The sequence below is a fragment of the Chamaea fasciata genome, unplaced genomic scaffold, assembly GCF_029207755.1.
Source record: "Chamaea fasciata isolate MVZ Bird 193981 ecotype frontalis unplaced genomic scaffold, bChaFas1.0.hap1 SCAF_4, whole genome shotgun sequence".
Taxonomy (NCBI): domain Eukaryota; kingdom Metazoa; phylum Chordata; class Aves; order Passeriformes; family Sylviidae; genus Chamaea; species Chamaea fasciata.
This window is the reverse complement of record NW_027094089.1, coordinates 69,563,201-69,584,201: the sequence shown is the minus strand read 5'-3', so window position 1 is coordinate 69,584,201 and position 21,001 is coordinate 69,563,201. Positions and strand designations below refer to the sequence as shown.

The window sequence follows — 21,001 nt, the reverse complement described above, 5'->3', positions numbered from 1 at the left end:
TGGCATATTAAAGAATTTGGGTATATTTAAAGAGTTGCAGGAACAGTGGTGGCTGCAGTGCACATGTTACAGGCCCAAATTGCAACTCCTTTTTGTGTCATTCTAGGTTCCTTGTGGTCACTGCCATTTCTATTTCTCTTCCATTGCTTCTAAGATTACATAGGAGATAGCCTGAGTAGTTTTCACTGCCTGGCAGTGAAACGAATGCCACTCGGTGGGGACAAACCAGTACTGCAAGGAGTGAAAAAGACTACATTGTTTTAAATCCTGTCAGTACCTTCGCGGCTGCAGCTGCATGGACACAGAGCTCTGCTCAGAGGGAAAAAAACTGCTGCTGATTTCTGCAACAGAATGCAGCTTACTAATGTATTATAGCTATTACCTATAAACTGGGGCAAGTTGATATTTTGTTCTAGAAATCAAAGTCTGTTTTCTGTCTGCACACATGCATGACAGAAAATAAGAACTAGATTTGTTAATTACAAGGCTAGTAAGAGATCACTTTCACTAAATGAGGACCTCCTCACGTAAATGAAATGAAGATGGAAAGGGTCAGGAAATAGAAATGAGCTACATGCACATGGGTCAATTCTCAGGGAGCAAATGAGTCACTGGATGCACAGAAAGGAAGAGACATTGAGAACAGGAACTTACTCCGTGAATATGGTACCGATAAACGGCAAATCAATGAAAATAATGGCTGGCTATTCAAGGCAAGATAAAATTATTCTGGGAAAACTTCAAGTGTTTGCTATGTTGAGTGGCATAAACCTTTTCCCCAGAATGATTCTACAATTTCAGTTATTTCCTGAGATCAGTTCTTAGTAGGCAAAAAACAAGTTCAAGAGCAAAGTTGCACATTTTCAGACTGCTTTGCTTAACTTCATTATACAGTGTGCACAACTTACAGCCTTTAAGAGTTCTTTTCACCTTTTCACCTTTTCTTTTCACAGAAACAGAGTTTCTCTCTTCATGTGGAAGCTGAATGGAAAAAGAGAGAAATGGTTTAAGGAAAAGTCAGTATGGAAAACCAGCCAAAAATTCACAGACTAGTAAACTTAACCTCTATCTCCAGAGGTGGGCGGGGGGGATGTTTAATATGCAGAAAAGATGAGAACAACAAACCTTAATGGTGTTCCATCAAAAACAGTGCCAAGTGTACCTTGGCTTTGGAGTGACAAAATTGTAGCTCTCCAGTGCCTGAAGGGAGCCTGTCAGAAAGATGGAGAGGCTGTTTACAAGGGTATGTAGTGAGAGGACAGGGGGACATGGCTACTGAAAGAGAATAGATTGAGATTGGATACGAGGAAGAAATTCTCCCTTATGAAGGTGGTGAGGTCCTGGCACAGGGTGCCCAGAAAAGCTGTGGCTGCCTCATTCCTCTGGAAGTGCCCAAGGTCAGGCTGGATGGAGCTTTGAGAAACCTGGGATAGTGGAAGGTGTCCCTACACATGAATGAGTTTTAAGGGCCCCTCCAACCCCAGCCATCCTGATTACATGAATTTCCTTCATATCCTTTGAGTTTGATACTCTGGTGAACAAAGAAAAAGCAAATGTCATGTATCTTGGAGTCAGCAGATCTTTGAAAATGTTTCACTTGTGTGGTTCACAAGCAAACTAGCATTGCTGAAAATACTGCGGGATTGGTGCAATACTGGATACAGATCTTTAAGGAGGCAAAGCTAGCAATGGCCTTCACTATCAAAATGGATGTAAAGATGCATTAAAGCGTTACTGCTGAGCTCTGACAGGATCTGGTGTACATTAAGACTCTCAGTTACTGAGGAATAGATGGCATCAGCCTGGATAAGACCACAGGGAGAATCGACCGTACACGTTGGTAATGCTAAATATTCTTGATGAGCTTCAGAAATATTCAACGAGGTAGACAAAAAGGAGAAAAAACAATGTATCAGGGTAAGCTAGTGACCTGTGAACGAGGTGCGCAGGGACGCAGCACAAACAGGAGGGGCTCTGAGGGAGACCACAATCGATCTCAGACTGGGCATGGAGTAGGACTATCGGTATTTTGACCAAAAAAAGGCAAACGAAAGGCACGGCAGACACCACCGAGAGCCGAACCGCGGGATTGAAGGACGCCACCGGCCCGTCAGGCGCCGCTCCCGCCCCGCCCCGCCCCGCCCCGCCCCGCCCCGCGCCGCGCTGCGCTGACGGCGGCCGGGAGCGGCCAAGCCGCGTGGTGCGGCTCTCCCGTCTCTCCCATCCTGGGCGGCTGCTCCTGGAGCTCGGTGGCCGGCTATGGAGCTGTGGCAGGTGCCGCTGAGTTTCTCCCGCCTCCGCATGTTCCCTTTCTTCGACCTGGCGCATTATGTCGCCTCCGTCCTGGCGCTGAAGGAGCAGCGGGGTGAGCGGGGCGAGACGGGACGGGGCGGACGCCTTACACCCCCATCCCAATCCCGGTGTTACGCCGTGTTCCCCCGGCCTTGTGTCCCGCGGGGAGCCAGCCCCGGCAGGGTGAGGATGGGGCCCCGAGGGGAGCCGCCGTCCCCGTTGCCGTGTGGCCGTGCAAATGGGATTGTCTGCCGCCTGCATCAGCCCGTCTGTCCATACGCGGTGCCTCACTGCCCGCAAAGGACACCTACCCAAGCTTCTCTCGCTTTCCAGGACTTCGGAGGCGCTGGCGAAATCAGCCAAGAGTTGTGTTGGAAACCTTTTAATTTTTTTATTCAGTTGTTTATTTGTTAGTTTCTGTTTTAAAATCTCAGGAGTCGAAGGGCTGAGGCCCCTCGAAGTTAAGTTTCTGGATGCAGAGAAGGCGTGTGTAGCAGGCCAATATCTCTATGCCCAGAATTGCATTTGAGAGGAGGGACTCTAGACTTTACATCCTTCACTCACCCTGTTTCTGCAGGGGGGTGTTAAGGCGATTCTGCCTTGCAGGAAACAGCTCAGGATTCTCATGGGTAGGTCCTTTGCCAGTGGCTTGTCAGTGTTTACTGACAATCCACCTCACAGATTGTAAAGTGAATTTAGCAAAGCTTCCCACTTCCACTAACAAGGTTTAGTATGAGAGCACATCATGACATTCAGTCTCTGCGTGCTCTCTTCCAGAAAATATTTTGCACTTTAACCTCAAGACTGTTCGGTTGGGGTTTTTTTGTTTTGTTTTTTGTTTGTTTGTTTGGGGCTGGTGTTTTGTGTTTTCTTGCGTTTGTTTGCTTCTTTGGTTTTGTTTTTTTTTTTTTTTTTGTTTTTTTTTTTTTTTTTTTTTTTCTGTCACAAACGTAGACGGTGGTCTTGTTTCCATGTTTAGAATTAAGCTACTTTTGTGTCGGTTTAGATGTGTTTACAATAACTGTGCATCTCAGGTGATAACTGTGTAGGAAACTGAGCTGGCTTTTTGGGATTGTAGTGCAAATTTGGGAGCTGCTGCTTGCTTCAGATTTCTAGGGCTCTGCACTGTTTATTTAGTGAGAGCTTGTTCTTTGGTCCCTTTCTATTTGTTCCAAGATGAATTTTGACCTGCTGAGAAAATGAACTTAACAGACTGTGAAGACTGGTGTAAAGTGCTTATATATTCTAGAATCTTCGCCAAACTTTGTTAATGCTGCTAACGTTTTTAATGGGTGCTGGGCTGCAGCATTGTGTAATGTGTCTGTTCCATTTAGAAGGGGATTTTCTGACATTATCATGCAATACCTTTAAACTTTTCTCTGGAATTGGCACACCTAAAGACCAGGGTGAGAGGCCTCTTTGCTTCACATCAGCATAATTTTAGTGAGACAACACTTACAGAAAGTAAAATTGCTGTCAGAAGTCTGGTCAGATCCATGGTCCTATTTTTTTTTTCTTCTCAGCTTAATAGCTGGTAGTTCAGAAGTCCTGCTTTTTTTCCAATACGTGGAATTAATAACTGTAATCCAGGTGACTGCCTGCTCTCCTGTTTCTGACTTCCCAAGTGGTTCGAACTGAGTATTAAATCATAACTGAAATAGCAGTTATTATGAACACTCAGTATGGATACGTTATTGTCGATTAACTCTGTCTAGGCTTTATGTTCTTTTTGGAAACTTACAACAGTAGCTATATTTGACAGGGAAATAACAGGATAGCCTTGAGTGCCTGGTGATGCAAGAAGTATGTGGTCAAGTTACAGCCACATTTATTTTATCCCAGCTTACTGTCTCATTAAAATACCAAGCCACCCCCACTGCTCAAAATCAGATTCAGTGTGGGGATTTGGATCATGGATGGGTGCACACTACCTGGGACTTTTCCAATCCTCCTCCAAGAAAGCCAGGCTTTCTTGCGCACATGGGACTAGCAAACTACAACAGTGACTACCAACTTGTTGCTTTCTGCGTGTTTTAAAAGAAGAGTTCTTGATTAGTGCTATTAGGATGGCTTAGGAGTTGCTTGCCTGTAACTCCAGCTAGTTGTAGAACTGGCAGTTTTCTTTTTTTGGGATGGAGGCACAGCAAAAGGTATTGATGGTTGAGGATGTGTCATATTCAGTTTGTTCCTGACATTTTTCTATGATGTATTTCAGGTGATTTGAAGAGAAATAATTTCTTCAGCAAAGTTTTGCTCTGTTAAGTCTGACTCTATAAATCCTTTATCTTAACTAATGATATTGTATATGGTTGAATGGGGTACTAGAAAAAACTTGTACAAATCTTCCTGCTTTGCTCACTAGATGTGTGTGTAGTATGCATTATTGCTTATTTGGAACATGCTGAAAAGTTTATAGCAGATATAGTCCTATTGAAAGAAATAGTTAGTTGGTAAGGGTTTGTTTGTTTGTTTATTTGTTTGGGTGTTTTTGTTTGGTTTGTTTTTTGTTTTATGTTGTTGGTTTTTTCTTGGTTTGGTTTTTGTGTTTGTTTGCTTGTTTTTTTTTTTTTTTTTTTTTTTTTTTTTTAATGTTGTTCAGGAACAATATTTTAAACTGTATCAAAATTAGTCCTTGTGCACTTCAGAAAGTTAAGAAAAGGTTTCAAAATACATCTGCAGGACTACTGGCCTTCTGGCAGATCTACCATAGCATGGTTGTGTGATGCCTCATTAATTTTAGAGGATGCATCAGAGGACAAATATACGCAACTGCTTTGTATAAAAACATGTGAACTATTTAAAACTGAATTTGTCTTCTGAAAGGCTACACCCCAGTGTCTTGCCCGTGACACCCAGTCATAATTTAGGTAGCAATTCTAAGATGATCTTTAAATTAGCATCAACGTTATTTGCCTTATTGCATTCTGTGTTGGGTATATTCCTTGTTAGAAAGCAGGTCTGAATTGTTAAAAACTGGCATTTAAGCCATTTCTAGTGCTGACCAACAGAAAAATCTTGAAGTGCAGTAGAGTTTCAAGTTTCTTGACCTTTTGCTTGTAAAATGAAGAAATTTACCTTCATTGTTGTCGAGCTTACTGGTAGAGGGCAATCTGGATGTGCCCTCAGAACTGAAAACCTCTTGCTGGTAGGTGTGGGGAGAAGGAAGTGTGGAGAAGCTAGTGACTGTTGCAAGGCAGGAGAGTGGATTTGAAGAGAGAGCAGGTACCTAATTTTAAACCTATTCTAGAAGTAGTAAACACAGGCCATTATTATTTTGCAAGTGTCTTACTTGGAGCACAAGGTACTGAAGTTTGAAAAATAAATTTCAAAATTGTTTAAAATAAAAGACGTGCTATTTTATATTCAGATATTCTGTAATGCTTAGGAGTGCTAATTTTTATAAATTGGCTGTTATATGGGCATTTAGATAGTGCTGCAATACTTGATATTTATGCCAGCACTAAACCTGGAAGTCTTGTTAATATAATTAATGAACTATATTGAGAGTGCTGTATGCTTTTTAAAATGTTTGAGGGTCTCATCTTGGGTAAGAAGCTTCTTTTTCCACAGAAATGCCATATAAACCAAAGCTTCTACTGTGAATTTGGAACAGATGTCAAATTTCATTTTGGGGCAGACTGTAGTGCTTTTGTGAACTTCAGCCTTTGGACTACGGAAAATTAAACTCGTTCAGAGATCAGAACCAGTGTAAAGGGGAAGCTTTGGCAACACTCCACTTTTAAAGTATAAGGAAATAGTCAAAACAACTATTTGAGGATTTTTCTAGCTTTGGTAAAATGTTGTTTTCCTCTGGAAATGGTTAATACTTCCCATTACCTCCAGCATAATCTTTTAATATTAGATATTCTTTTTAGCATAATTCACTTGCAGTTTAAAAGAATAGTTAATTTTAAAGATAATGAAATAAACAAAACTGTCAACCTTTTAATAATGAGAGAAGTTTATATTTATTATTATAGTTCAAGGTAATGTTTTTACCTCTCTTCAAGAGTGCAGGTGAAAACAATTTGATAATTACTTTGGATGCCATTTTCATTTTGGTCAGCAATCACAGCAGGGTATTATGAAGAAAGAAGGGAGAACAGTTACCTTGAATTCTTGGAACACTCAAAAGCAGAAATGGAATTCCTAGAATAACCCTCCAAATGTTAGCAATCCTGTTTAAATAAACTACTTAGGTGTTTTTAATACAAAATTGAAAGCAAGTGTGTCCCTGTGTCAGGCTGTTAACAACAAGTCCTCACTGCCATGCTCTAAAAGTTTTTTCTTCTTGGTGCCCAAATATAACAAACTAATGCACAAAAGATGTTCAGAGAACACTTTGTCAGCCTTTCACTTCCATTTAGGAGGTGTAAGTTAAAGTCACCATACCCTGAGGTTTGTATTTCTGGAAAATTTTCCTGTGAGAGTCTGCTGATCTCTGGAGGATTTTTCATTGCCTGAAGGAGCTAAATTGAAAAATACTGACCTTTAAAACATGATGTTATTCTCCAGTTTTCATTTCTGTTTACTTGGGTTTTTTTTGACACAGGGGTTGTTGAAGTATCAGTCCGAAGTCCATTGGCCTGCTGGTTTAGTGCAATGCTTTATTGCTTTGGGGGTTCAGTTTTGTCTTCGTTGATGCTTGGTGAACCTCCAGTAGCATTTCTGGCAAAGACCATAAATATTCTACTGGCATCCTCAGTCTGGTAAGTAGCCACAATTGAGTAAGATGAATGATATTGGCCCTAAGGAAGATATATACTGTAATCTGATACTGTACCAGCAAGGTTCCATGAAAATCAGAATTTTTACTTAAAAGTGGATGCTGTCCACTTAATGCTGTCCACTGTCCATGTTTACTTAATTTGGATGCTGTCTCTTCATCCAGAGCATCACAGCAGCTATTATAGTCCTATTCTCTGGGAATTGAGGGCCACTCTTGAAGCCTGTTGTGTAATGAAGTGCTCTGTGCTAGATTAGACTTGCCTTAGGTTTTTATAGTATTTCTGGTCAAACAGCTGAAAACATTACTTTTTAATAGAGTTAATTCAGTTGCTGATTTGCTGAACATAGGTATGTTATAAACACAGTCAAGTTTTTCAAAAGTAGCTCTTGAAGACCAGAACCTGGTTGATGTAAAAATTTTGGACTTTCCTGTAACTGACATTCCAAGACACATCTTTCCTCCAGTTCCTACTACCACACACATATTTTTTTTTCTGTATTTCATTCCTTTCCAAATGGGTGGGTGTTGTGGTGGAAGACAGTAGCGAGCTGAACTGTATGATTGAATTAAGTATGAGGCAATTTGGCCTGCTTTGCAATTTAAAAAAAATCTGGAGTTACTTTCGTATAAATGTGGCCTCCAGTGGAATTAATTTGTTCCAGAAAGTGATTTTTGAAGAAAACTTCAAACTTAACAAAAATTATGAGCAGCAGTGGGGTTTTGAATTTAGAAAGCTCAATCACAATATTTGGTTAGTCTGGCTTGCCTAAAATCCTTTAGTCCCACTAGCCCCCTAAGTTTTACAATTGCAAATTCATTAAAGTGAAAGCAAATGTTTCCATCTGTCTGGGGGCTCTTTCTGTTGCAATAGAAGATGACATATTTAATTTAGACAAATGGATGAAATTAATAATATATATTAATTAGTGAATTATTAATAGAGCTTAGAGAACCTGCCTGTGGTTCTCTTAGTCTGGTGTGGGCAGACTGATTACTTGTTTCGTCAAGTGACACAAGCTAGGAGTACACTTGAAGAGAAAAGGATTTCTGTTTAACTCACTGTGGTTGAATATCATTTGCTGTGCACAAATTAAACGAGGTTTTAGTGAGGCACTGTAAATGTTACGAAATGTTTTAAGCTTCCAGCTTTACAAAGTTCCCTCTTCCTGAGTGTAATGACCTTAATTCCTGGTCCCAGATCATGAAAAATGAAATTCCCCTAGCCACACTTGGAACTGGAAAATGAGTAGAGTTGTGCTGAGCTTGAGGAATGCTCCTAAATAGTCTGTAGGACAGCGGCATCTACTGTTAGCAGAGATTGCAGGCAGGAATCTGAAGGATTGGTGGGCCTTCAGTGCCAGCCTCGGTCCTGTCACCAGTGCCTGGGGGTCCTAAACCCACATTCTGCAGATGTAAATTAATTCTGGTGTGAGGTGTCTGCTGAGGAGGTGGCTTAAATGGCTTTTTGCAGTACTCTCTACATCTTTGGCTTCATATCATCTGAAGCCTGGTTGCATACAGAGGCATCTGACTTTACAGTGAGAGATAAAGGGAAAGGCCTCAGAAATTCTTGGTAGGCAGGATTGAGATCAAAAACCTTAGAGCAAAGGGGCAGTGTCTTTTTTTTTTTTTTTTTAAGAAAACAAAAAGCTATCTTTCTTTTTAAACACTTTATATGCTCTTATGCAATTATTACACTCTTACTTCTCTGCTGAAATAATCTACTTAAGATAACTTAATCAAGATACTTGATCTTGATTGGGTTTTGGGGAATGTCTCAGTAAGAACAGAATTTTGTTTATTATTGAAGAGATACAATAAAACAGTACATAATCTAATATTTTAAAATTTACTGTCAGTTAGGATTTAACTGTTAGCCATCTTAACTTGGTTTTAAAAGCAAGTTTATCAAAGATATTTTGAGTAGTGTTCTTTCAATGCTTTGAATAAAGAAATACGCTTGTAATTGGCAAGCTGGAAAAGCTAGAATTTGAGTACTAAGATGTTAAATGTGTTTAAAAGATAGCCATGCATTTCATCTAGCATGACACTAACTAGTGGAGGCATTCTTGCTGTAGTTATATAATTCCAGGTACTTACAGTCTGGAAGCACAGAGTCAGCATTTAATTTACTGCCCTGTTCTAATCCTATTAAAAAAAAAAAATCCCAAACAAAAAACCAGAACAAAACAACCCCCTACACTGAAATAAACAAAAAATAACTCACAAAATAGCCTCAAACCAAACAAAGGCAATCAGATACCACTTTAATAACTTGAATTATAAGATATCATATATAAGGTATAAAACAATTGGAAAAATGTGAAGCTGTTTCATGCAGACTTTAATGGATTCTTCTCTGGGACAATGATGCATAGTGTTTGGTTTTGGTGCAAAAGTTCGGGTGTGCTTAGAAGCTTTTCAAATTTGTTCCAAGATGTGTACCATGAAACTCTGAGTTGTCTCTGAGTAGTATGTCTGGCATTGTTATTCATATTTGAAAAATATCTTTAAAGATTATGAAAAGATAATTCCTTAGCAAAGATGTGGCTAATGATTTTTTTCTGATGATTTTCAGGTATCTAGTGTTTTACTGCCCAGAGGACATATTCTGTCGCTGCTTTTCTTTTCTGCCTCTTCGTCTTCTGGTGGCAGGGATGAAAGAAGTGACAAGGACTTGGAAGATCACAGATGGCATTGCACATGCAGAAATTGTCTACAAAGATGCCTGTCTTATCCTGGTAGCTGTGGGCTGGGCCAGAGGTAACGTGCATGGTATCTTATTCTGAGGGTTTGGAGTTTTTTGGAGTGGTGTTTAAATGTCTAGCTCCTCAGCAGAACTGTAGCATCATCTTTGCTGTGCTGGGTACGATGGTCCGGATGCAGTCGGATGTCCCCTCAAGGAAAAAGCCTGTGCTGCAGATTTTTTGCCTGAATTAAGGGTGACATTAAAGGACTTTGAGGGAAGTTCCCTTCAGAGAGTCTTACGAGAACTTGTAGGATGGGCAGTTGGTGACAATAAAGAAGTAAATTTTCTGTGTAGCTGTTGCTGAACTTCGCAACAGCATTAGTGCCTCAGAGTTCTATCCTTGCATGAGCCTGAAGAAGAGAACTGGTTATCTTAGGTTTTTGGGTTGTAACCATTACTTGGTTTTGAACATGCGGGGAATGACCCTTCTTGCTTGCCTGCCATTTGGAACTCAGGAAGCCACCTTCCTGACAGCTGTATTTGCAGCCACACCATCAGGGTCACTTCAGAAAGTAGTTGTGCAACTGTTGTTTCTGCTTGATTCTGTGCTGCTGTGGGAAGCAACATGTGTGAATGTGATGATTGCATCAGTTCAGATGCTGTCACTTACAGGCAGACCTGAGGGTTTTGCCGAGTATCTAAACCTCTGAGGTTTAGTGGCTGTTGTTTGAGTCTTGTTTGGATGAAAGGTTGGATTAAGTCTTTTTGAGTCTGGGTTTTGGTGCTGCATTTAGCACCTGGTGTCATGAGTTTTTCTGGGAGCAGTGGCATAGTAGTGATACCAGTCAGTGGAAACTTGTCATAAATCTCTGCAATTTCAGGTGCTGGTGGTGGCCTAATTTCCAACTTTGAGCAGCTGGTGAGAGGAGTGTGGAAACCTGAAACCAATGAGCTCCTTCAGATGTCCTAGTAGGTTTTTTTTTTTAAAAACTACAACAAGTTAGCTGTTGTTTTGCTAAATCCTTGAGCTGATGCTTATTTTCAGTGGTTGAGGCCAAGGAGAAAAAAAAAAGAAAAAAAAAGGCATTAGGACATATCTGTACTCTTGGTGTGTATCCTTTGAAAGATGGGACAATAGTCCTTGGGACTTTTAGAAGGTGTTTTAATCATTTTATGTTCACAGCCTAAGAGCTGCAAATGGGAAGAAAAGTCAACAAAAGTTTTCAGAAAGTAGTAAAGACCTAGTGGGGGGTTGCTAGAAAGCAGTATTGGCTCAGTTAGTCTTACTGGGACATGGTCTTCTATCCAAAATGAAAGTACAGTGGTACTAGAAATACACAAGTGAATTTTGGTGTATGTTCTGAGCATCACTAAGATGGCTTCCTTTGAACACTGCCACTCTTACTTTTGCTGCCAGTGCTATTTTCCTCCAAAGACATCAATTATTTGAGAAGGTACAAATTGGTTATTCAGTATAGCAGAAATGACCTGCAAGATGGGAAAAGTTACTTCTCTTGCAGAAGCAAAGAATGAGGAATATTACAGACCTCCTGGTTTTCTCTGTAAAATGAGAATTGAAACAGGCTGGAAAGCCACAAGCTATTATTGTAAGTCAGGATAAGGTCACTGTGATAATTTCCTAAAATTCTTTTGATCTTTCCCAGGTTACAGTCAGGTCTTTTAAAAATAATAATTTTATTTTTTAAAAAGCCATCTTGCTTTTCAGCAGCCACTCCTAGACACAGAATTGCAGGAGAGACATTTGTAGCCTTCTCTTTGGCAATATTTCAACTTCTTGAGGACTGTGTTAGTTGAAGACTTTTCTGAAATTCTAAGTATTTAGAATTTCTCTTGTCAGTGCCTAAAGGGCAGTCTTGAAAGTAAACTTCCAGAAAAAAAGGTGGCTGTCAAAAATAGCACTGTAGACACAAATAGAACTGTCTTTACAGGTGCAACACCAGACCAATGCTTACTGATTAGCATCACTTGCATATATTCTCCTTCTTCACCATGGGTATGGCTCAAAATAACTCAAAAAAGATTTTATAAGTTTTGTTTATGTATAAGTCTTAAGAGCATTAATTTGAACCAAGTTACAGAGTTAAATGCATCAAACATCCTGCAAATGGATGAGGTGCCTGTATACACAGGGTTGTTTTTTGGGCTTTTTGAGCAGGAAGTTAATGCAGTTTTTCAGTTACTGAAAAGACAGTGAAGAACAGATCTACAGTAGATGCTCCGTGATAACAGGAATGTCACCTGTAAATGTCACGTGCAGATTAAGAAATGCACGGAATTCTGGATAACTGACCAGAGATCTCTTGCTTCCTGGCTGCATCCCTTGGAAGGGATTTAGTGCCGCAACAGAAAATAGACCGCAACTGGAAATAGACTGGAAATCTTTGAATGTCTCGGTCAGCACGGCTGTGTTGACAAAACCTGGTAATACAGGCCTGGTTCCAGTCAGGTGTAAGCTGATACAGCCCCAGAGCTGCTGGAGTGTTACAGTGGACCAAGACTTGGACTATGTTTATCTTCAACACCTTAGGCAACTCCTTAGAGTAACTAACTCCTAAATAGTCTAGGAATCTGTTTTTATGTCTAGTCCAAGTAGTGTGAGCTTTGTAATTTAACTCTTCAATAAGATACATTGGGAGAGGAAGAAGAGAATCAAGCTGACATATAAAGTCTGAATAGAAGCATTGATTTGAGGAGTATTTATCAAATAGGAGTTTGCTAGGTAGGCAAAGTAGTGCTGGACTTGATGATTTATGGACAGAAAGCATGGTTATAGTATATGAAGTGAAAATCTTAATTTAGTTATAGCTGGGTTTTGGATCTTACTGCTGTTACCACAAGTTTTCAATAGTTCTATTCAGAAACAATTCTTTTGCACACTAAGAACATGTATTGCTTTCCAGTCAGCTTCCACTGTAGAGCAGAGAAGAGAAAATAACATTCTTTGTTTGATTTCTAGCCCTGTGAAGGTAACTTTGATAGGAGCAGTTCTTTTCACCCTGCAACACAGGCAGTACTTGCCAATAGCGAGACACAACCTTGTATTTTTGTACACCATCTTTCTTGTTGTCTTCAAGGTAAGAATTTGAAAGTGTTGCTAGTGACTGAATAACATAAAATATTTTATTTAATTGTTAAAATGCATGCATTTGGATTGGAAGGCCAGCTCCTGCTGAAGTCCTGTGTTTAGTGTTCTATACATGAGCAGAATGGAAGACATGTTCTGTTACCGATTCTGTTCAATGTATGTGGGGGTTGGGAAGGAAAAGAGAAAAAATGAGGAGTTTTGGCTCTCAGTGTTTGATATTCCAGGCTTGTATGTCTATAATCTCAAAAAAACCTCATTCTTGTAGAAAGAAACACTCCTGTACTCTGTCTTTTGTGTGTACCTATGCAGTTACCCCTGGGTTTGTACAACAAGCCAGCTGGATGCTCATTTGATTTAAAATGTTCACAAAGTAAGTGTTTGGGTGGGAAGGGAAAGCATACCGAAACTACTTTGAGGTAGATGTAACTATGTTGTAATAAAATAGACACTACTTCCCTATTGAAGTCTTCAGTCCCTCCAGTCTTGTTCATTTCCAGGATGATGCCTTTCTTCTGGATTACTATTTTATAATAAAACATAATCTCAGTTAGCAGATATTGGCAATTTTAAGAACTTTAGAGCTGGTGTTGAACAGACCAGAGAATGAGTGGAATGTTGTTGCCAGTCTCCTTTCTGTGAAGGAGCTGACAAGTTTAATTCTGCAGAAGTTACTTTAGGGAGCCAAGACTTGAAGCCTATGTCCTTGATTTTCCATCTGTACTGATAAAGGCATTGTTGAACTGTGGGTGCTGGGAATGGAGAAGGAAAGGAATGTTATTCTAGAAGTGAGAAATTGCAGGTGTCCACAGAAGCTGGCTATCTGGCTGCACTAGAGTAACTAAATCCTTGTGCTGATAGTTGTACTGACAGTCAGGAACTCAACCACCCACCAAAGTAATAAAGCAACAGTGTATCTGGCAAAGTCCTTTAATAATGTCTCTTAGAAACTTGTCATGTCTCTGAAAGCTGTAGAAACTGTTGCGATATAAACTTGTCTAATGCCTGGATGTGAAAAACAGTTTTTTCAGTCCTGATTCCAAGTTATGTGTCCTAAGGACTGTCCACCTAAATCCCTGAACTTTATGGAATGATTATGGCTGTCTGGAATTCTAATTAAAGTCTGGTTATGCACCTATACGTTCAGGTCCTTACGTATTCCATTCTTCCAATTTAAGTGGAAGGAAGCCACTCTGTTTACAGTTTTTCAGTTTGAACAAGGCACAAAACTTACACATAAAAGTTGCTCTTCACCTTAGTTGTATGGCATTAAATGTGATTTACTCTCAGGATGATTAATCCTACGGAGAGTTTTTTTGTGCACATTGTTTGCGTATAGCTCATAGAATCATAGAGCCTCTACAATGTTAAGGGCTGGAAAGGACGTTAAATATCATGCAGTTCCATCCCCCTACCATGGGCAGAGACATCATCTACTAGGCCAGGTTTGTCAAGGATTTATCTAACCTAGTCTTGAACATTACCAGGGTTGCGATATCAGCAACTTCTCAGAGCAATCTCTATCTGACCACCCTCACAGTAAAGAATTTCTTCCTAGAATCCAGGTTAAATTTCCTCTCTTTCAACTTGTACCCATTCCCCCTTGTCCTGTTGCTACAGTTTCTACATCTACAGATGAAGAATCCCTCTCTGGCCTCCCTGTACGTCCCCTTCATAGCTGTGTGAAGAGTGTTGGTCAGAGCGAAAAGCATTCTTTGACCAATTTCAGCTAAAATAAGCAGACTTCTGCTAGTGGTGGCACAGCCTCATCTTTGTGTAGGGAGTTAAAAATGCCATACACTCCTTCAGTTTTGAACTTGTTTACCTGTGAAGCCATCACAACTTTTATTGTAACTGGATCCTTGTTCTTCGTAGGTAAAAATGATGTTGACAAGATGTGCAACTTCTCCACTTGCTCCCTTTGAGGCTGCAATGAGCCAAATGTTTTTTGGCTCACGAAAGACACCTTCCAAAGTGAAGGGTGAAGGTGCCACATCTTCCAACGGCTCTTCAGTCTGTGACCAGCCTTCTGAGCAGCACCATGAAGGTGCTAAGAAAAAACAAGCAAAGAAAACAGAATAAGTGACTTAAAATCCTTGTGATGGTCATGAAGATGTTTGTCTTAGAGATTAGGCTGGCTGAGAAGTTTCTCTAAGGAAATGAGAACACAGCTGTGTTGTGGTTTGCCTTTTTGGAATGTGTTATATAAGCTATGTGTAAATGCACGTTGGATTTGTGAGTTAAAACTGCGAATTTTTATAGTGGTTAAAAGTTTACTAATTTTTGTATTTATGATAACTTCAAATGCTTATATGCTAAAAAGGTAGTTAAAAAAAGTGACAATCATAATTTTTTTTCCTACTCTATCACTTATTTCACATTTTCCTATCCCCCAGTTCTTGTTTCATTTTGATAACACTGATCTGTACTGTCAGGTGTTCACTGTAATATGTCCCACATAAGAAAGTTTTGAAGTAAGGCTTTATCACATTGCACTGTGTAAAACCATAAAAATGTACCAATTAATGCCTTTAGCTAGAAAAGTAATGGAATTATTGTTGTAATTCCCATTGCATTAGTATAGATTTTATTCATTTCTTAAATATTTTTAAATATTTTTTAATGTTTTAAAATGAGAGTACATTATCTGGCATTTTAAAAAATCTTTACAGTTAGCAAGTAGAAACATCAATATTTTTGTTGTTGGCTTACTTGGACTCTTTATTCGCAGGCATTTGAGATGTAGGTGTTTTTTGCCACCTTGGTTTTTTACAAGTGGCTTGTAGTTATCTTTTGGTTCATTTGGGTCTTGACATTCTTTGCCTGCATTTTTTTCCAAGCATCTGCACTTACATCTTTTCAAAGATAAACTGGAAGAAGAATACTGGAGAGTACATTTACCTTGTTTAGTAAGCACCCTGAGCTGCAAGACAGGGATGGGAGCAGAATGTTGCCTCCATAATACCCAAGGGAATGGTCAGTGAGCTTCTAGAACACCTGGACACTCCCAAGTGGTGAGATGGGATCCACCCAGGGAGGCCGAGGGAGCTGGCAGAGAGCTTGCTGAGCCACTTTCAGTCATTTACCAGACCAGCAGTCTAGGCAAACTGGGGAAATCCCAGTTAACTGGAGGGTAGGAAATGTGACACACATCTACAGGAGTAGTCAGAAGGAGGATCCAGGGAATTACAGCCCTGTCGCCTGCCCTGAGTGCCAAGGAGGCCATGGAGCAGATCACCTTGAGTGCCATCAGCAACAGGAACAGGACAACCAGGGCACCAGGCCCAGCCAGCCTGGGTTTAGGAGAGGCAGCTCCTGCTTGACCAACCTGATCTCCCCCTGTGCCAAGGTGACCTGCGCAGGTGGTGAGGGAAAGGCTGGGGATGTGTCGCCTGGACTTTACAAAGCCTTTGACACCTTCTCCCACAGCATCTGCTGGAGAAACTGGCTGCTCATGGACAGGGCCCTGCTGTCGGGGTGAAGAACTGGCTGAGGGCAGGGCCGGGGAGTGGTGGGGAATGGAGGGACATCCAGCTGGGCTGGGCACCAGTGGGGTTCCCATGGGATCAGAACTGGGGCCAGGGCTGTTTGACATCTTCATCAAAGGTCTGGATGAGGGGATCGAGGGCCTCCTCAGTCAGTTCCTGACAGCACCAGGCTGGGTGGGAGTGTGGATCTGCTGGAGGGCAGGAGGGCTCTGCAGAGGTGTCTGGACAGGCTGGATCCATGGGATGAGGCCGATGGGGTGAGGTACAACCAGGGGAAGTGCTGGGTCCTGCCCTTGGGTCACAACAAATCTCTGCAGCTCCAGGTTTGGGGAAAAGTGGCTGGAAAAGGCCCTGTGGGTGCTGGTGACAGCAGCTGGACACAAACCCAGGGGTGCCCAGGTGGCCAAGGAGGCCAATGGCCCCTGGGCTTTCCCAGCCATGGTGTGGCAGCAGGAGCAGGGCAGTGACTGTCCCTGTGCTGGCACTGCTGAGGGGCCACCTGGAATGCTGGGGTCTGCTCTGGGCTCCTCCCAACTTGAAAAATCAACAAGTCCAGAGAAGAGAATGGAGCTGGGGAAGGGTCTGGAGCTCCAGGAGCAGCTGAGGGAGCTGGGAAAGAGCTCAGCCTGGAGAAAAGGAGGCTCACAGGGAACCTTCTGGCTCTGCACCACTCCCTGATAGGAGTGGGTAGCCAGGGAGTCGGGCTCTGCTCCCATGGAACAAGGAACAGGATGAGACAAAATGGCTTCAAGCTGTGGCAGAGGAGGTTTAGTTTGGATATTAAGATGAATTTCTTCACTGAGATGGTGAAAAGCATTGGTCCAGGGAGGTGATGGAGTAAACATCCGTGGAGGGATTTAAGAGGCGTGTGGATGTTACACATGGGGATATGGTTTAGTGTTGGCCTTAGCCATGCTGGGTTAATGCTTGACTTGATGATCTTAAAGGTCTCTTCCAACCTAAACCACGCTTTAATGTCAGAAGCACTGCAAGTTTTTTTGGAATTTGCTGAAATCTTGCTGCTTTCTGTTTGTTGTGTCTTTTTTTGCTCAAGATGTGAAGCCGTTTTAAGTGGCATACACTTCATAACTGAGAATTTATGTTAGTTCGGCATTTTAGAGATGTTACAATACATAAAAATAGAATCTTTACAGAGAAATCTTTTCATTGATGTGCCAATTTTTAGAATCAATGATTTTTATAAAAATAGACTATTTTCTTCAGAGTGTACTGCTTTGAAGAGTGTTGTTCAGCAAAGAGAGGTTAGGTTAATCTTTGTGCAGGAATGGCAAAGAGAATGTGGAGGGAGATCTGTTTTGAAAAGACAAAGTTCTAGTTCCAGGTACATTTCTAAATTTAGAAAAGCTGTCACCAGTGCTGTGCTTAGAGAAAAGAAAAATAAAAGTACCAAAGAAATTTCTTATGCTTGAGTAGTCACATTTCCATGGTGATGACCCAAAGCATTGAACTCAGTTTAAAATCCAACTTCATTGCAAATGTGCTGTACCTTGAAAGCAAAAACAACTATTTTCCTTAGCACTGAAGAATTAAAACACCCCAAACTCTTTGGACAAACTAGCAGTCATATTCCTTACATATTACACTGAAACTTAGTGTTCAGTTACAAATGGAAAACCTTGGAGTACTCACTTGGTGTCTTATTTTTTTGTAGCTTGATGTCATGGATTAACTTGAAGCTGCCAATTAACTAGTTAACAATCAGCTAGTTATCAAGCGACACCAGCACATGCTGCCTGTGCATGGTTTTTTAAAGTTCTGGATGTTTTTCTGAATAGGTGTAATTGTGTATTCTAGATCACATGAACCATACAGAATAAGATTGTGGTATGGAACCGTGTTGCACATCTGTGAAACTCTGCCTGAAGACTCTCTATTCCTAGCCCAAGTCAATGTGAAAATATGCTTAGTCTTAGTCTTTAACAAATTTACAATTAGAGGGGAAAAATATATTGTGTTGTATTCATTTTCAGAGTTAAAGACAACAATATAAAAAAACCAATTTTCTTGTCTGAAAACATTAAAGGTAATTCACAACACACAGAAAATGTATATTGTTGTGAGACAGAACACAAGTTATGCTGACAGAAATTCTGTTTTAAGCACCATGAAGACAAAACTTTGGGTTTAAAGGTATCACATGCTGCTGAAGGATGGGTGCTCAAAAGAGCTCCATGCTGAATAGCTACACGCAAATATTCTGAGAGCTACATTTTATGACACAGAAAAAGATAACCAGTTGCTCAGGGTTTAACCTGAATTCTGTAGGAGACATTAATACACTGCGTCCAGGATGCCTTAAATAAACAAGTCCCAGCTTTCGTGCTGATAGTTCTGGTAAACTTTCCTGTGGAGAATTATGTTAACAATTTCTTATAACTGTTCTGGTAAAGTGTGTCAGATTCAGCACAGCTGCACACGTGAACTAATTGGCTGCATCTAATTTTGTCATTAACCTGGTCAAATTAGAAGAAGCTGCTTTGTGTCAATATAAACTAAGTAATTCAGAAATTGCTTTATCAGCTCAATTCTTGGGCTAGACGGGCATATTCCTGATTAAACCAATTGCTGTTCTGATTAATTTCTACTAAATATACCCAGCTTCTATGAAAAGGAATACTGTAAAAGTTTCTTCAGGAACAGAACTAAAGTTTCTTTAGACAATAAATGTTATTTGCTTTTCTGTTTTTTTTTTCCATTTCATTTTATTGGAAAAAAGTGGAGATGGGAGGATGTCACACAAGCAGTGCCATCATCTGAAATGTGATTCTTCAGTGTATTGTTAGGCAAGACACAGTTGTTAAAGAATTTTAAACATCTGTCTTCTGTAGGAATCTGAATCTGCTCAGCATGAGGAGAGTGCTGCCATCTAACATCTTCCACCAGTCAAGACAGTGAATGCAAGATTTACTCAATGAATACTCTTAATTTATAAAGTGAATCCTCATTTCTAAGGTTGAAGTGAAGTCTTAAAATGAGTAGCAACAGAGAAACACCATTTGATGCCAAGATGAGAATCAAAAATGTGTTGTAAATAGTAATTTGCATTTGTTCTGATAAAACTGCTCTGTTAAGCAATCAAAAGCCTTTTGTGAAATGTGTGAAATTGTTCAGCAAGGAATAGATAATAATATGAAGGCTGACAGAGAAATACATTAATATTCCCAGGCAAGAACACTGATCTGCCAGTGGGCTTTATCTACAGTCAGGAAGTAGAATGTGGTGATCAAAATGGCATCCCAAATAAAAACTACTGCAGTCTAGTGTGATAAATAGTTTATGCACAGCAACCTGCAGCTGGGTTGCACAACCCCTGGTGTCGATTATTGCTGGTGGGTGAAAGGCTGGACATGACCCAGCCATGTTCTCTGGCAGCCCAGAGAGCCAAACATGTCCTGAGCTCATTTCACAACGTGGGCAGCAAGGGAGGAGGGACTCTGTCCCTCTGCCCTGCTCAGGTGAGACCCCACCTGCACCTGTGGGGTCCCCAGTGCAGGAAAGGCGTGGACCTGTTGGAATGAGTCACAAAAATGGTTAAAGGGCTGGAACACCTCTCCCATGGAGATAGGCTGAGACAACTGGGGCCAAAGGCTCCTGGGAGACCTCATAGCAGCCTTCCAGTACCTAAAGGGGGCTAATGGTTTTAAGCTGAAGAAGGGTTGAATCAGATAATAGTAGGAAAGAATTATGATGAGGGTGGTGAAACACTGAAGTGGGTTGCCCAGAGAGGTGATAGATGCTCCATCCCTGGAAACCTTCAAGATCAGGTTGGATGAGGTGCTGATCTAGTAAAAAATGTCCCTGCTTATTGCATGTGAGTTGGACTATATGGCCTTTAAAAGTCCCTTCCAACGCAAAATACACTGTGATTCTTTGATTCTATGAAAAAAGTTTTCTTCAGTGTTGAAACATGTTGTCAGAGGGGTTGGGGCAGCCTTTACTGACCCTTACTGGAAGCTGATATGCCAGTGTCATGTAGTTCTTATGAAAGGAACTAAAGGGCAAAAAAGGAAGACACATGCATCTAAAAGAAAGAAATGTTTGTTGTCTTTGGCTGAAATTTTATCAAGCTCTTTGGCACATTTTTCCACAATAAATAGATAAAAATTGTTTTTAGTGATAGTCATTTCAATCAGAGTCACCTTTAGTTTGGTCAAATTGTCTCCTCCCCCTTAAAGAAAACTGTTATCAGACAGTTGAATGTCAAGGCTAGATTAGATAGTTTTACTTTTTAAGTTGGACTTTTTCATGGCCAAATTTGGAAAAAAACTACTGGAAGATACTTTGATTGAAACCTTTTTGGCACGCATTCTGTTTTCTGAAAATAATACCCACTTATGGTCCTGGGGTGTTTAGAAATTATGTGGAAGTATTTTTGACTGTCTTTCAGTGGAATTTGAAAACACCTTTAAGGCACTTAACAAGTAGATTACACTGAACAAGATGAAAATACAAACTTATATGGTTCCATTGCCACAGCAGAATGTCATAAAAATCGAAGGTGAAGAAATCAGTTTTATATTGAAGAGGGTACAGTTTCATGGCAACTGCTTTGTAACAGGAGGGACTTCTGCAGTTCCAGTGTTGTTCACATGAAAACTTTGCACTTTTTACTTATCTGCCACCCATCATGCACCAAAGCATGATGGTTCTCTCTCTCCCAGAGTGAGCTGTTTTCCTGC

General features: G+C 40.6%; 1 protein-coding gene across 4 annotated transcripts in view; it reads left to right on the top strand.

Moving 5' to 3' along the window:
- The first annotated feature begins 2,211 nt into the window (after window positions 1-2,211).
- Window positions 2,212-21,001, top strand: part of TMEM38B (transmembrane protein 38B) — a 31,639-nt gene continuing 12,849 nt past the window's right edge. For 2 of the 4 annotated variants that reach the window (XR_010720536.1, XM_066181885.1), the window contains exons 1-5: window positions 2,212-2,365; window positions 6,845-7,001; window positions 9,600-9,784; window positions 10,592-10,679; window positions 12,688-12,805. Coding sequence is in view for 3 of the 4 variants with exons in the window: in XM_066181885.1 (XP_066037982.1) it covers window positions 2,260-2,365; window positions 6,845-7,001; window positions 9,600-9,784; window positions 10,592-10,679; window positions 12,688-12,805 (654 nt within the window). In the remaining variant the exon portion in view is untranslated. Of the gene's footprint in view, window positions 2,366-6,844; window positions 7,002-9,599; window positions 9,785-10,591; window positions 10,680-12,687; window positions 12,806-13,125; window positions 13,187-14,688; window positions 19,003-21,001 lie in introns of those variants that run through there. The other 2 variants (XM_066181884.1, XM_066181883.1) reach the window with 2 other exon arrangements.